The sequence below is a fragment of the Pygoscelis adeliae genome, unplaced genomic scaffold (assembly GCF_000699105.1).
Source record: "Pygoscelis adeliae isolate BGI_AS28 unplaced genomic scaffold, ASM69910v1 Scaffold124, whole genome shotgun sequence".
In the NCBI taxonomy this organism is placed as follows: Eukaryota; Metazoa; Chordata; class Aves; order Sphenisciformes; family Spheniscidae; genus Pygoscelis; species Pygoscelis adeliae.
Window position 1 is genome coordinate 87,416 of NW_008824791.1, and position 15,647 is coordinate 103,062.

General features: G+C 36.3%; 1 protein-coding gene across 1 annotated transcript; it reads left to right on the plus strand.

Moving 5' to 3' along the window:
- Positions 1–960: 960 nt before the first annotated feature.
- Positions 961–7,811, plus strand: LOC103916826 (T-cell receptor-associated transmembrane adapter 1). Its single transcript, XM_009323881.1, has 6 exons — positions 961–1,063; positions 2,214–2,216; positions 2,716–2,752; positions 4,908–4,969; positions 6,254–6,312; positions 7,545–7,811. The coding sequence occupies exons 1-6, from the start codon at positions 961–963 to the stop codon at positions 7,809–7,811; spliced, it is 531 nt and encodes a 176-aa protein (XP_009322156.1).
- The last annotated feature ends 7,836 nt before the right edge of the window (positions 7,812–15,647 follow it).

The window sequence follows — 15,647 nt, forward strand, 5'->3', positions numbered from 1 at the left end:
GCTCATTTCACTCATGTATTTGGCTTTGCATTTCCTCTGTCAAGGAAGGGTTTCACAGGCCATTTACAGCAACGCTGGTCATTTTGGCCAGTAGACTGTCACAGATAGGCTATTTTCTTCAGCATGGTTTGTGATGGAAAATCTGTATGAGCTAGGTTAACTGAAGAATTAATCAAATGACAAAATACATTTGGTGTGTGTGGGTTCCTTCCTGTGTTTCTAATAGGAGTCCAAGGAGAGGCAAGTCCAGTGCAAAGGGAGGCTTTGTTCAATTAAGTTGACCCATGTTTTACCAAGTGATTCTTCAGGAGCTGTTTGGGTTTTTCTCTGCAGTAGTTCTGGGGGCTTCACCGGTTCCCAGCTACTGCTCATCCTTTGCCACTACATCCTCTGCTTTCTCAGGAAGGAGAGCGAGGATATGAGTAAAGTAAGTCATTTTAATAGGAGATGCAAGAAAACACATAACCAACCTTTGAAATTTTTTGCAGGGAGTTATAACCTGATGGTGTTAGATATTATTCAGAGACATTTCCAGTGAAGTTGTTTTGATTGAATTCATCTTCAGAACTACATTCATGAGCTCTAAAATTTAGCCTAAAATTTACTGCAAATAGTAAGTTAAAGACAATTACAAAAATAATTTCAAAGGTATTCACTAAAAGGACTTTTTTCTTTAGCGATTTCTGATTTTTACTGCATTTTACAGGCAAACCAATAGCCCAACCTTTGGCTGAATTGCTATGAAACAGTAGTTCTGCTAACAGTTTATTGATGTTGCTTTCTTACTATTTAGCATCTGGTTTTGATATTAATTATTTAGCTTGTATAGCAATGGCTGTCACAGAGTAAACAACAAAATAGCAGCCTGAATTACAGAAAGCAAAAATCAACCAACCATGAAGAATACAGTAAAACTGTTAGACAACACAAACTATAAATTATTTTCTTTCAGTTACAGAAATGGAGTGCCATTTTTCTGTCTGGGGAGTTTTGGCCTTTCTGAGTTTGGCTCTGGTTGTTTCATTGATACTAAATATTTCACACTATGTGAAAAACAAGCAAGGTAAGTAATGTCTCTCTGTAAGGAATGGAGTTTGAGTGTTTAAAGTGTCTGTAGAGAAAGCCATCACTGCTGAGAGATTTCAAGCCAACAAATTCACTCTTTTGAATCTTAAAGTTATCTTTTGGCAAGAATGATTCTAGTTGAGAGGATGTAACTTTTAAAATTTTTTAGGGGAGTCAGGTATGATTACGGAATGATTGCTAGCTGCCCAATCCACTGCTAAAATCAACTACCTAAATCCATTCCCTGAAGACAAACCAACAGAATACGTACAAGGTGAAGAATTTAGTTCTGGCTAAATTTTTATTTTTAAAGTATATTTTTAATTTCTGTAATTTCCTTTTTTTAAGTGTGCTTTTCATGTAACGGGTTATCATTTGTACTTTAATTTAAAAATTATTTTAAGTAGCTGCAGTAATACAAAATACATTTGAGAAAATTTTCTCCTCCCAAAATTCCTGAATGCTTATTTGAATTTCAGATTTCATACGCATTTTATGCTTAATCAGTTTATTTTGAAAAAAGTTCTAATTGCTTTTCATCATGGGATCCTAATGTAGCTCTTAAACCAATGTGTCACTCACGATAAGGAACTGATTTTTTAAATTTTTGTTAGAAGGCGACTACAGTCATACTCTGGTTTTGGTTAAAAGTAACTATGACTTTTTAAACAGAATTCATTATGCCAGTGCAACCTCTCTTATGCATACAATTCTATGGTTATTAAGTTGTACAATCCTCACCACTCCCATTCAGTGGAAAATGGCCTTTACGCAGGGAAAACCGCAGCTGTGCTATACGCATATGGGTGGGCAAGCAAACAGTGGTGGATTCTACCACGTTAAACACACATACATACATAATCTACATAAACAGAAGGCCTATGCTTATAAACTGAACTCGCCGAGTATAAGAGAATTAGATTACTACAGGATATTAAAAGAGCTGCTGGAGTGTTGCGGGATGGGGGGGTGCCTTTTTGGTTTATTTTGTCTTTTAGTGCTACTAGGCTGATATTTCTATGATGAAAAATCACAGTCATTTGCAAAACTAACCTTGAGCACAGTTTTGGTCAGATTGGCTCATGCTGCACTGTTCATGGAATTGGAGCTTACCATGGTAAGTTCTGGAGTCCTGGAGCAGAGGATAGAAAGTCAGGCACTCCTGAGTTATTAATCAGGCTCTAGCAATAAACCTCTTTGTAGCCATTGCCTCTCTGCTTCAGTTTCTTCATCTGTGTGGATCACAGGATCTCTCTCTTTCAGAGGAACAAGCAACAGAAGTAGTGAAATAAATTAACCCTTCACCTTGTAATACAAGCACATGATGCACCTCCCTAGGCAGAGAAAAAGATGAGGTAGAAGCTGAAGGAGGAGGAAACAAGGAATTAATCGCATGTGTTACAACACATTTTTGGGGTCTTGTAAACTAACATAGACTTTGAAGCCACAGCACAGAGTCATTTCTTGTATTAGTCAAAAGTATTTGAGAAAAGCAGTGGGACAAATGAAGGTCCCGAGAGCCAAGAGCTTTCAGTTTTACTCTCTACAATGAAATCAAAAGCATGTCAGTTAAGACAATTATCTGAAGTGTTCTAAAATAGCACGTTTCATTTTCTCTTCACTTTATTTTTTTTTTAACAAATTTTCCAGCTAAAAAGTATAAAGACTATGAAGACAACAGTCCAAGGTAAGTTGGATAAAAAAAGTTTCTTTCTGACAAGGGTGAAATAAGCAATAAATAATAACAGATGGCTTTGGAGGGATGGCATAGAGGAAAATCCAATATCTCATGCAGCCTGCCTGGAAATGTCGGGGAGCAGGTTGGTTATGGAAAAAAAGTTTTCCAAAGAAAACAGGAAAAAAATATTCACATGGAAGAGATGTACTCCAGTCATCATATTTTATCAACAATGAAATAATTGCATGCTAATATGACAATTTTATATACTGAAGGAAGTGCAAGATACTGAGCTAACACACTATTTACTATCACTCAAACTCAATAAATCTATAATAATTAAAAAGAACTCTCAGAAAACAATGATAAATTATAGTCTGATATTTAATACTTGTGGAGCAATAGTTTATATGTATTTACATTTCATACCCTTCTTTTACACATGGCATTCAAAAGCAATAAAACAGAGCTTGTTTACAGGTGCTGGATAGCTCATGATCTGTTACAAGTCTGTTTCTCTGATTCTGTATTAAAAAAACCCACAAAACACTTCAGAAAACACAGATGGAAGGAGTCTCATCTCAACCCAAATATAAAAAGCCCTCGAAATAAAAATACAAAAGCCTTCACCTGTTCCCCAAAACCAATCCTCAATTACAAATTTATTTGAAGTTGGGAAGTATCTGTTTGTCTATTACTGCCTGTTCAGTTGAAAAATACCACTGAAAAAGTGGTGTTAGACTGCCTTACTTCATTCCCTTGACGACGCACAGTATAGGGATGCAATAGGAACAAGGTTACACAGTGCTTCCCACTAACAACTCCCATCTTTACAAACATGCTTAAAAACATTTTCAAGAAACACCAGATAATGAAACACAAAATACCATTAAATATCCAAAGCTGAATTTTGCTTTGGTATTCTCTAGTTGTTTTGACATAAGTATTTTAGTTGAATCAAGAGTGGACTTTTTAAGGACACCTCCCCAAGAGACTCATTTAGTGCTTTGGTTTTTATTGCAAAGCGGTCTCAGAGGACATGAACTGGGTTCCTTTCAGTGATCATTAATGTTTCTAGAACTATGTCGAACAGTAGCTTAGTAGTCTTGAGATTAGCTTTATACTTAATGAAGTTACAGAAAAGAAGTGCTCAATTCTTGGCTAGATAACAAATTTCTCTTCAGAACTAGATATAAGGAAGAAATTTTTTTATGCTGAGGGTGGTGAAACACTGGAAGAGGTTGCCCAGAGAGGTGGTGGATGCCCCACCCCTGGAAACATTCAAGGTCAGGTTGGACGGGGCTCTGAGCAACCTGATCTAGTTGAAGATGTCCCAGCCCACGGCAGGGGATTGGACTAGATGACCTTCAGAGGTCCCTTCCAACCCAAACTATTCTATGATTCTATAATTGTTGTGGTTTAACCCGGCAGGCAGCTGAACACCACACAGCTGTTTGCTCACTCCCCGCCCCACCAGTGGGATGGGGGAGAGAATTGGGGAAAAAAAAAAGTAAAATTTGTGGGTTGAGATAAAGACAGTTTAATAGGACAGAAAAGGAAGGGAAAATAATAATAATAATAATAATAATAGTAATGATAAAAGAATACACAAAATAAGTGGTGCACAATACAATTGCTCACCACCTGCCAACCGATGTCCAGCCAGTTCCCGCGCAGCGGTCACCACCTCCCCAGCCAACTCCCCCCAGTTTCTATACTGAGCATGACGTCACATGGTATGGAATATCCCTGTGGCCAGTTTGGGTCAGCTGTCCTGGCTGTGCCCCCTCCCAGCTTCTCGCTGGCAGGGCATAAGAGACTGAAAAGTCCTTGACTAGAGTAAGCACTGCTTAGCAACAACTAAAACATCGGTGTGTTATCAACATTATTTTCATGCTAAATCCAAACCACAGCACTGTACCAGCTACTAGGAAGAAAATTAACTCTATCCCAGCCGAAACCAGGACAAGAATTCGGCCATTGCCATTTCTTCGCCTTCTGCAAAGCTGGTATTTCCACACACCCCCGTTATTTTTGGTCTTGTTTTTTAGATCACATACAATCTGCTATTGCTATATGTGTGTAAAATGTTTAGAGTAGAATAGTGGTGTCCTAAATAAAGCATATTCTGTGAATTAGAAGTATTTTTCCATTCCCCTTCTAGCTATGATAACTATTACACAGAAGATGACCCAGTTTATGGCAATCTCAATCAAGATATTTTAGGTAAGCTTCACTTTAAGAACATGTGTCTGTTCAGAGGCTATAATAAATGTGTGGTTAAAAGCTTACTGACCAACACTTCTGTGTTTCTCAATAGCAAGCTTGAGAATCTACCCCTTTTCAATTGCTGTATTAATACCTACTTGGGATAGAACTGCAAACCATTATACTGCACTACTATTTGTAAGGCCAAATCTCATACTGAATTTGATTTTTTACAGTCCAAATGGTCCTGTTCAGCCAAATATCTCAATAACATGAGCTTTTCTACATGTAAAGCTGCACCAATTGAAATAACAGCTTGACCCATGCATGTTAAAGCAATCTAAGACACATATTACTCACTGCCCAAAGTCAATGCTCCCACAGAAGCTGGCAAAAACAAACACATACCAGTTCTCTGCTGTGGCTATCCACAGATCATTGGCGACATTGACAAATACGCTTAAACAAGCCCAGTGGCTGAATGGTGGGCAGGCATAGCTTTTATCTGCTTTACTGGGCTGAAGTTAATAATACTTAGCAGAGAGATACTACCTTAAAGGCAGTAACGTCATATAACTGCAGCTAGAACTAGATATGCTGAGAGTCTCTCTCTTGAAGTCTTATGGTGTTAAAGCAGTATTTAAGTAACATGAACACAACTTCTTTGCTAGCCTTATTTGGAGTTAAGCAAAATGGAACTAAAGTACTTGAACTGCGTGGAAAAAAAACAAACCCAACTTTTTCATATAGGGTTTGCATAAATTTAACTAAGCCAACACTCAAATGCATTGACACTGCAAAAGCCTGAAAACAGTAAGGCAGTAATCTGTTTTACTGATGGCTAAGGTGAGAAAATAACTTGCACCAAATTTACAGAAAACCGAAAGTAGAGTCAGGAATAGAATTTAATCACCAGCTGCTGCAACTCAGCCTCTTTCTCAGCCAAAGCAACGATTGCCTATGCTGAAAAATACGTCAGTATGTGGTTACCCCCTAATGGCAAGATGTCCTCCTAGCAGTCTAAAAGGATGCCCACTTAGTGAATAATGAGAAACTTCCCATCCGTATGAACAGAAGATGATTTTCATTTTCACAGTACGTGTGTCTAAATTTCTTAGCTATTTGCCTCTCTATATAAATAGAGGAAGAGATCTGTGTGCGATTTCAAAACAAAGCAAACTTCTACCAAAGTAAACTGGGAGGGGGAGTTAGTTCTGGAACAGGGAGGATCTGTTGATCTGATCTTTTAAGACTCAGTAGTGTGTCTTAACTAAAACATTTTTCTACTTTGATAAATTATAGAGGAATGTTGTTACGAGCAGATGAAGTCCCAGCCTCAAAGGCCAGTTAACCAACTACAGGTATCTTTAATTTTAATTGTGGATTTCTGACTTAGGGTAATGTGGTCTGTCTCAGAGTTTTTGTGTTTATCCCATGACAATATATAACACAAATCTTCACACTGCTCATCACAAAAACTACCATGCATGTCTCAGTTCATCAGGGAATTTAAGCACAGACTTGACCCTTTGTTCAATCTGGGTCATTAATGAGGGAGCAGGACAATTATAGACAGCTCATTTCCATCCATATGGCATGATAAAGCTCAGTCACAGGCATGCAGATCAGGCTGAATTAAGCCTGCGTCTACTGCCATGGCTTATGTAAAGAATTACTTTTATTTATTTTGGACATCAACCAAGTGAAAACACAAGCTGCATCACATGAGAATCATGAGTTTGACTGACTCTAATCTGCCCAGCACAAAATCTATATGCCTTAACAAATGAAAGACAACTGTTTTTCTATTGATTTGTATTTTGTTGAGATACTTGGATGCCTAAAAGCATGCAAGCTTCAACTGCAATTTGTCTGTAATTAAAGAATTCCTAGCATCAATTTCCTGAGTTGATTTCCAAGTATTTCACAAGGACCAATTTGCAGCCTCTCTCAGGATACTTCCAGGGGGTAGAAATATCCTTTTCTTTTTTTTTTTTTAATCTAGACATTTGTTTTCATTAACTTCACAGAAACAGAAAAACTTATGAAAATTCCAATGTTGAAAGTGCTTGACAATTTGGCTTGAAAAACACAGAGAGAGGCAGGGGAAAGACATACAAAGCACACATTTTGCACTGGAAATGAGACTGTATATATACAGACAAGAATCCCCCATCGTTGGTTTTCTGCACAGACAAAGCCTGTGAAAAATATTGTTAATAACTGGATTCAAATTAAAAAAAAAAAGTGGGAAGAAACACAGGTCAAATAATGTCCTGCATCCCAGAGAACTTGGACTGATTATATAAGCTACCCTCATTCCCATAGAGAATCTTTCCAATAACACCTTGATGAATTTTTCCTTACTGCCACTATCCTAATAACATGAATCATTTACCATTAGGGTATGTTGGTCTGTTTTCTGTGCTGCCACAGCTTAATCATTCATACTCTTAATGAGTTCATTTACAGCTAGTTTGGGTAAACTTCAGCCACTATTATGATTCCACTGTAGACATAGCCAATGTCTTAGACATAATTTTAAAGCAAGTGTAACTACTGAATGTTAAATATACAGTGAATTTCCTTCTAGGTGGAGTCTGCCAATCAGATGTGTTATGCCTCACTTGATCACAGCATTAAGGGAAAACGCAGAAAACCACGGAGAAAGACAAACCCTTCATTAGATGAGGATGAAGAAGAAAGATCGTCTAACCCCACCATGATAGCTTCCAAAGTTAGCATTTACCTCAACAGTGAGCAGCTGGCTGCTGAAAATACGGCAAACATAGAAGCCATTCATGATGATCCCATCAGATTAATGGGTTTGATTCATACTACAAAAGGAGAGAACATTTGAAGTGGCTTCACGAACCAAATACATAATCATAAAGTGAGATCTGTTTGTTCATTCTGGAGGAACAGTGAATGATTAGAGAAAATATCCTGGCAAACTGACATACCAAACAATGGTATAAAATGGGTAAGTTAACTGTTCCAAAGTGCCTTCCAAGTACATTTATGGACTAAGCAAGAAGTAAGATCCAGACTGCCACTTTGAAGGACCTGCCCTTCTGAAGACATTTTGAAAGGGAGTTGCAGAAGCTGGTATCTCAGCATTCACATGGTATTGATTCCAGTAAAAACTAATCATTTGTTTAAAACAACCATCAACTTTCAAACAGTCCCAAAAGACCCACTCAATTGTCTGTAGAGCTCTAGCAGGGTATAACTATTCTTCTATAAAGGTTTTAACAGTACTTTTGGAAGGAAATTGTGTTTCATACTTGCACACTTAATGATTTAGTTGTTTTCCCAATTAAAAACTGATCTGCTGTTCAACATTGTGTACTTTCCCCACTGTGACTGGTCTATGGTAATAACACAATATATCTAAAGCTAATTGGAGAATAATTTAACAGCTTGTTTAAAGTAGTAATTGTACATCTCAAGATTTAACAAAATCCTTGTATAACTTTAATTTCCTTCTGTGAGCAATACCAGAATACATCTCAAATCTCAACTCTACTAATGTAATGTTGTATCCAGCTGTATTCAAGAGTTCACAAAGATATTGGCAGATGATCTGTAACAATAAATCTCCTAGGGAGAATTTTTGCGTTCTAATATTCTATGTGATGTTTAAATTCCTATTGGGTTTTACATTGCCACTGTTACCAACTATTTTACAAAAGTAGAAAGAGCTTTTTATTTCCCCAAATAGTTCACATACTGTGTGCACATTCATCTTAAGACTTTAAACTCATCAGACGGTAAGCTTTTATAGAGTGGGGATTTATTTTTATATTCTGGGAGTCAATAAGTAGTAATAGCAGGAAACAGCAAGGCATATTGATGTAATATGCCTACCTCTAGGTGTCAGACAGTTCTGCCTTCTCAAAAAAAGGACATTAGTGCCTTTAAAATCCACACAGAGCACAGTGTCAAGGAGCTTGAAACTCTCAAGCACAACAGAGCCCTGCAAGTGTTTCAGGTCCTGAAGGAGATAGCCCTGAAAGCAGTTACAAAAACCAAAACAAACAAAAAGCCCATATTTACAAAGAGCCAACACCTCTTCTAAAAGCAGAAGTGGATGGACATGTCCAGAGATGGGACAAGTTTATGAAGAAAAAAAATCAATGTAAAAGAAAGTTCTTTGACCGCTTGGTTCATGTTTAGTTTAGCTTATAGTTAATGAGCCTCTTCACATGCCTTAACTTCTATGCTGGACCAAAAGGAAGGGGCCAACCCCTGCAGCCAAAGCTGCCCAGAGTCACTGCCTGTCTTGCGCTAGCACTTGCTTTTGTGTGGAGAAATCAAGTCAATATATGTTTGGCTATTACACCCCAGAAACAAGGCAGACTTGGAATTAAAGTGACTGTGTTATCACGGTCTTAGACCAACTACCATTGGATAAGCAAAAATAAATACTGTTGAAGAATCGGTAAAAAAACACTTTTATGGAGAACCATATTAAACAATGATCCTAAGGGGGGAAAGGAGGAAGGCAGATCCAAAGCCAAAGATCCAAAGACCAACATATCAGCGCATGAAGTACTAACTTAATTTGATTAGATCGGAAGGAATTATACTTTGTTCCATAGTAGGAACAAAATAATATACATAATAATAAAATACAGATCAACATACTCTTGCTTAGACTCGCATATCAAAATTGTTTGAATAGCATTAATATGTAAAATATTTATATAAAATATTTCAATTTAGCTGGCACCAATCAGATGCAATACTCAGCGCTCTGAGATGATTAAAAGAGAAAGCTTTCTTAAACAATCTCTCAAGCACAGGCCCAAGAGTCTGTTACTATTTTCCAACATACACATGAAACAAGGGATGCTGTATTTTCATTTAATACAATTTGTGTACACTTTGTACAAGAGTTGCTATTTCCCAATTTTCTCACAGCATTTGCACTCTTGATTATGCATTTCCTCTAAAAATTCCAAAGTCAAAGAACTTCTATGAGTTACCTAAATTCAACCTGTCATTTCAGCCTGATCATTAATTTAATGGAAACGAAGTACACACTTCTCTCGTTGAGTGTACTTGTAACAGTAAGTCCACTCTGTGGGATTTAGGTACATCTAGTTTCATCTGTGTTCTTAGTCTTCATTGTTTAGTCCAGCTATTTATTTCTGCCAATTTTCAGCAGCTGCTTTCCCTTGCAACATAGGTTGCTAAAAGAGCAGGGCACTTTTGTAAATATTCTCCTTCAATACATACTTCCTTTCCACATTTAATCACTGCTTCCATTAAATTATTCACTGCTGCTCTCACAGACTCTTCAGGATCATCTTTAATGGCCTATCAACTGTTTCCAAGGCACTTATAATGCTGCCACAGTCCAGATTTAGCTTTATTGCTCCAGCTCTTTACCCTCTGTCTGCTTAAATAAGCAACTGAATGAGCTTTTTTTTTTTAATGACTTTTTGGGATAATTTTCAAATGACTACTGAATTCTTACATGAAAGAGCATGTTCAATATTGCTCCATCTTCAAGCCATTAGAGGAAGACCTACATAAACTATCATATATTGGTTAAATTGTTTATGTATAAAGAAAGTTTCAACTAATTACAACAAAATAAGAAAAGGACATGTTAGGTCTAGGTTTATACTATCTCAGTAACCTAGTCTGTTTTTCCAGTGTTCTTTACAAAAATTTTGTAGCAGAGGGAAGCAGTGTGAAGCTGTTTTTGTTAACGGTAAGCTTAGCATTCAAGTATCAGTTCAATGGAACAGTGAAGAAAGAATAAACAAGAGGAAATATGGTGGAAGAAGCAAAAGTGTTTGGAAGGGAAGAATGGAGCTCAAACCAGAAGAGAGATCAAGTAGAACCACGAAATCTTTGTAAGTCTAGGACAGGTATACTCCAGTAGCCATTATAGCATCTGACAATCACTGCAGATGCATCTGTTTAAACAGTGTTGTTAGGAAAAACGACACAGGCTTTTGGTTATATCATACTTTTAAGAGTCTTCTGATTCAAATGGATGTTGGAGGATCAAACTCTAAAAATTATTGTGTAACTTTCTCCCATTTTTTGCTACTGCTAGCACCAAAAAGGTGGCACTGGGATGAGCTTATCTTCCAACACTTCAAGGTTTTTCAAGAACTGCCTCTTAAAATTCTTTCAAAGTAATTTTCATGGAGACAATGAACTATTACTCTGTTGCTTAAATAAACTTACCTTCCTACCTGGGTAAGCCTGCATTCAGGTTGCTGTGCGGAAATCATATCTAGAGTCATAACATGTCCAAAACCCAACTCCAGTTTACCTTTAAGTTACTTTAGAACAGAAAACATTAATGGAGTTATGTAATCTCTCAGTACTGGTGTATCAAGAAATACTGGGAAATAATTACCTCAAATCCAAGGGGAAGGTAGTTCAATAAAGCATATTCCCTACAGTTCATCCATGTCTGGAACAGGAAGAAAAATAAACCACAAAAGCGTTTCTAAAAGACAATATTTTGTTGCTGTTGTTGAAGGAAACAATATACAAATGATGAGGGATAGAATGTGTGTGTATATTGCAGAAGTTCTTGTCTCATCAGAGAGTAAACCTCACTGAAGCTGGCTTCTTGTTCCATTCAAGAACAAAACTGAAGACAAGATCTTGGTTTTAAGAGCTAAAATAACATAAAAAACTCCTGTGTGCCCAGAAATGAAGTAAAGCCAAAGGAAAACCATTTTTTCCTTCTCTGGAGCTCAGAAAGCTGACAAGGGGCAATGCCAATAAAACAGAGCGTATTTGACCTGACACTTACCACTAAAACAATCTCCTTGCCAAGAAAGAACACAGCAATGAAAACCTGTGGGACCCTGCCACATCATTCTCATGTATTTGCTGTAGGTATACAAACTCCTCCTGAGAATTCACACACCTGAAATAAAATGTTGAAAGCAGGTATTTGTTCAGAATAGTTTTTTATTTAGAATATATATTGTGTCAGGTAGAATTTTGTCAGAATACAGGATATAACTATCAAATCCACTAAAAATTATAAAATTTTACTGAACAATCAACTTTGGTGAGCTACTTAGAAAATTTAACATTAAAATTATATAGCAGGCATATTACAAGTCATAGCGTATAATACTGCATTTGGATCATCTAGCCCAGTTTAGATTTTTTCATTCATTTAGTACTGATACATCTGTAAAGCATGAATAGGCAGGAATTCAGCAGAAAGAGCTTATTGCTTATCTTATTAGTAATATGTTAAGAATCAAAGCTTATCAGCAGATAAAAAGTAATACAGATCACATTTTGTTATTATAAACACTACTAAATACATAATTTAAACTTTGTTATAGAAAGAAACCCTGATTCCCTGCAATACCTGATTGCCAAAGGAGTAAGTGCCCTGTCAGAAGGGATGAATCAGTTCCTGAATATTTATATTACAGGAAAGTATAAATCAGGACTAATTGTATATTACATACAAATAATACATCCTTGATTCTTGGAAGAAGAAAGAAAAACAAAACAAAAATCAAACTTTATAAAAAAATGTTTTCTGTGTAGCAGTCCGTGAATGCTCCTTGGTGAGTTTTGACCAGGAAGTTGTCCAAGGGATTGCTAGGATTTTGGTCTTTGCCATCAGCGTAGTTTAGTTTTCTGGATACCCTATAGAAAAGAATTGTTTAGATGATAAAGTAAATTACACAAAAATACTATGCTTGCTGAAACTCTGATGAACAGAATGAAATTGAAACAAATTGCCAAAGCAAGGTATCTGAACATCTTGACTGTGAACAATAGGAGGACTCCTTGTCTGCATTCCTCTGTGCTTTCAGCTAGAGGAAACTTTTCATCCTATGTCATTTAATGTCTCAGTAATGCTACTACATTAACCTAAATTGTATAAATATCTATTAAACTTAGAGATGTAATCTTTGAATGTATTCACAAATAGCTAAAAATGAAAGATACAAGTGTGAACACAATTATTTCCTTGCATACTACTAAAGAAATTTTTTTTAACATCTATTTTAAACTATTTTGGTTTACATCTGACAATTAAGTATAGCAGTATAGCTGTAGGACAGCATTCACACAGAGCTGAAGAAAAGTTTATTAGTTACGAAGATTTTCTTTTCTGAAATATCTCTTTCATAATCATCCTCTAGATAAAGGCAATCAAGTTCCAGACAGGAAGACAATATTCCTTTTCTTTCCACAACCATTCATTACAATATACAGCATTTTGCCACATGGCTTAAGCATGAAACTTCTGAGGGCTCTAAAGCCATTAAAGAGCAGCTTCACTCCTGGGAACCATAGAAGGCTAAGAATATCACATCACAGGCCTAAGGAAGCTTGCCAGCTGACAGTCCAATTTTGCAATCATGCATTTGTGTAATTAAGGAACAAAGAAATAGATTTTATTCCAGATGGCTTGGCAAGAAAGCACTCCGTGAAATCCTGATTTCCTACTCTTTCTCAAACTTCTCTACTTACATGCATTAAGGAAAGGAAAACCTTTTCCTTCAGAACAATTACTAATCTCATAGGGAGGGCTATTTTGTATGGAGTCAGGAAAAAGTAGTGAGGAAAAAAAGGGAATCCAAGAACTGAGCAGAAATTTGCTCACCTAAGTGGGCATACTCAATATCACAGAAACATCCTTGTATACTCATCAGCTTGCCTCCAATCTTCCGTTATATAAAAAATAATCCGAATACAATCTTTATCAATATTGTTATATATCTGTAATACAAGCCTCTACGTTTTAATTCCATCTTTGCTTAAACTGAAACTTTTTTTCTTTAAATGATGCAGCCTCTTTTCCAGTTAAATTCTCCATACAAGTAGTTTAAAAATGCATTCAGGCCTCCTTTGAAGTTTTAATTCGAACATTGTCAGAAAATTTTTATATCAGCTGTATGATCATCTCAAGCATAGTGAAAATATTTCTTGACTGAGTTTGGGAAGGCAGCATATCTTGTGGTGCCAAATTAGACTTTTTGGCAAAAAAGCATGTCAGAAATGTTTTGGAAAATAAAATGAGAAACTGTTTAGAGAACTTTTAATGCTTTTTAATCCTGCTGTTTATTAAATTAGTTTGTAATTAAAAATCCAAGAGATCTGAAACTTGAGAATCCTTTAAAAGTCACATATTTTCTAAGAAAAGCAGATGTAGTAGGCCGGTATCCAGGGAGCTGGAAGGAGTGTTCTCCTTCCAGAGATTTAAATACACTGCCAATACTGATAACAGCAGGAGGAGAGGATCTCAGATATCTTCCAAACAGAGCCACTGCTTATGTACACAGAGCCAAGATGCAGGTAACTATGCCCAACTGCACAGAAGCTAACTTTTGAAAGTCCTTTTAAATGGCAATATGCTGCACTCTCCACAGCCTAAGGATCTGAGAGGACTTGTTAGCTCAAACACACAGGCAGAATCAAAACAATTCTATAGTTATATCTAAAATAATAAATGCCTCTATAATTAACACAAAAGAAGGACTAGAGTAGCTATTCAGTTAGGCCATTTTACTAACTAGTGTTCACTGGCCATCCATGTTGGAGTCTGGCTAGTTTTGTCCACAGACACTTGCCTCCCAGTGTTCGAGTCTGCAGGTTTGATTAGCTTGGGCTCTCCCAAGCATCCATGCTGATTTTCATTCTAGAAGTACGCATGTAAGCAACAACCTCCATACCTTTAATATAGATGCAGAGCAGCAAGAATTTCTTTTGAAATTTCTTTTCTCAAAAGGCACTTACCTTTGGTGACACTTCTGTGCATTTCCAGGACAGCTGTAATTCTTCATTGCCCTAGGCCAACCAGAGTGGGCATCTGCAATCCCAGATTCTGGTGATGAAAGACAGGAGTATGAAAAAGGGTAAGAACAATGCTGAGTAGCATGGACACTACAGTATGTTGTTAAAACATTAGCCTATTAAGACATTGGTAATACTTCACTGGCATACCTCAATGAGCAAATTTCCTTATGAAAATATTCTAATACAAAAGGTTCTGGCAAAACTTAGTTCAAATACATTTTATACACTGAATATATTTAAGTATAAGCTAGGTTTCTTCAAAATGCTTATAATTTATCACCATTAGAAAAAGGTAGAAGAAACTGTTGATACCAGAAAAAAATGTAATACATAAAGTATGAGTTAAAATTTTAGGAAGGCAAAATAAGACAGATGGGATAAGTCCACGTCAAATAATCAAATTCTTTACAATTCATCAGTAATGAAAATGCAACAAGGCAAGAACCACGGAAACAAGTGCATTTATTCTGCCATTTTCTTCTTGTATACCAGTTGACAATATTTCAAGTCACCTTCTTCAGTATTTTCCTTTACATGTTAGTTAGTTGTTATCTTGATGACAAGGTTCATAAAAACAAAATATGGAAAATAAACATTGGTGATTTTACTTAGCAGGAAAAAAAGTTCAGGTTGTGTTATAAACATGCTTTAACCAAAATCAGATTTTTAAAAGGAAATTAAAAGATTAGCAACTAAAATCTTAAACTAATGTATTTTTTTTTTAATAATAAAAATCTGCTGTCCTGAATTGGCAAAAGTCTTTTTATCCAGATTATTAATCTAATTCACCTAAGAAAGTGACAGTAGCCATGCAACAACTCAATTGCAAGTTTTTGTAAAATTGAAGAATCCGAACAAAAGCATTTGGTTAATTCAAGTGTAG

Coding starts and splice junctions, on each gene's coding strand:
- LOC103916826 (XM_009323881.1), top strand. CDS start 961: ATGGAGTGCCATTTTTCTGTCTGGGGAGTTTTGGCCTTTCTGAGTTTG. Junction 4,970..6,253: donor TCTCAATCAAGATATTTTAG/GTAAGCTTCACT, acceptor GATAAATTATAG/AGGAATGTTGTTACGAGCAG. Junction 6,313..7,544: donor GGCCAGTTAACCAACTACAG/GTATCTTTAATT, acceptor ATTTCCTTCTAG/GTGGAGTCTGCCAATCAGAT.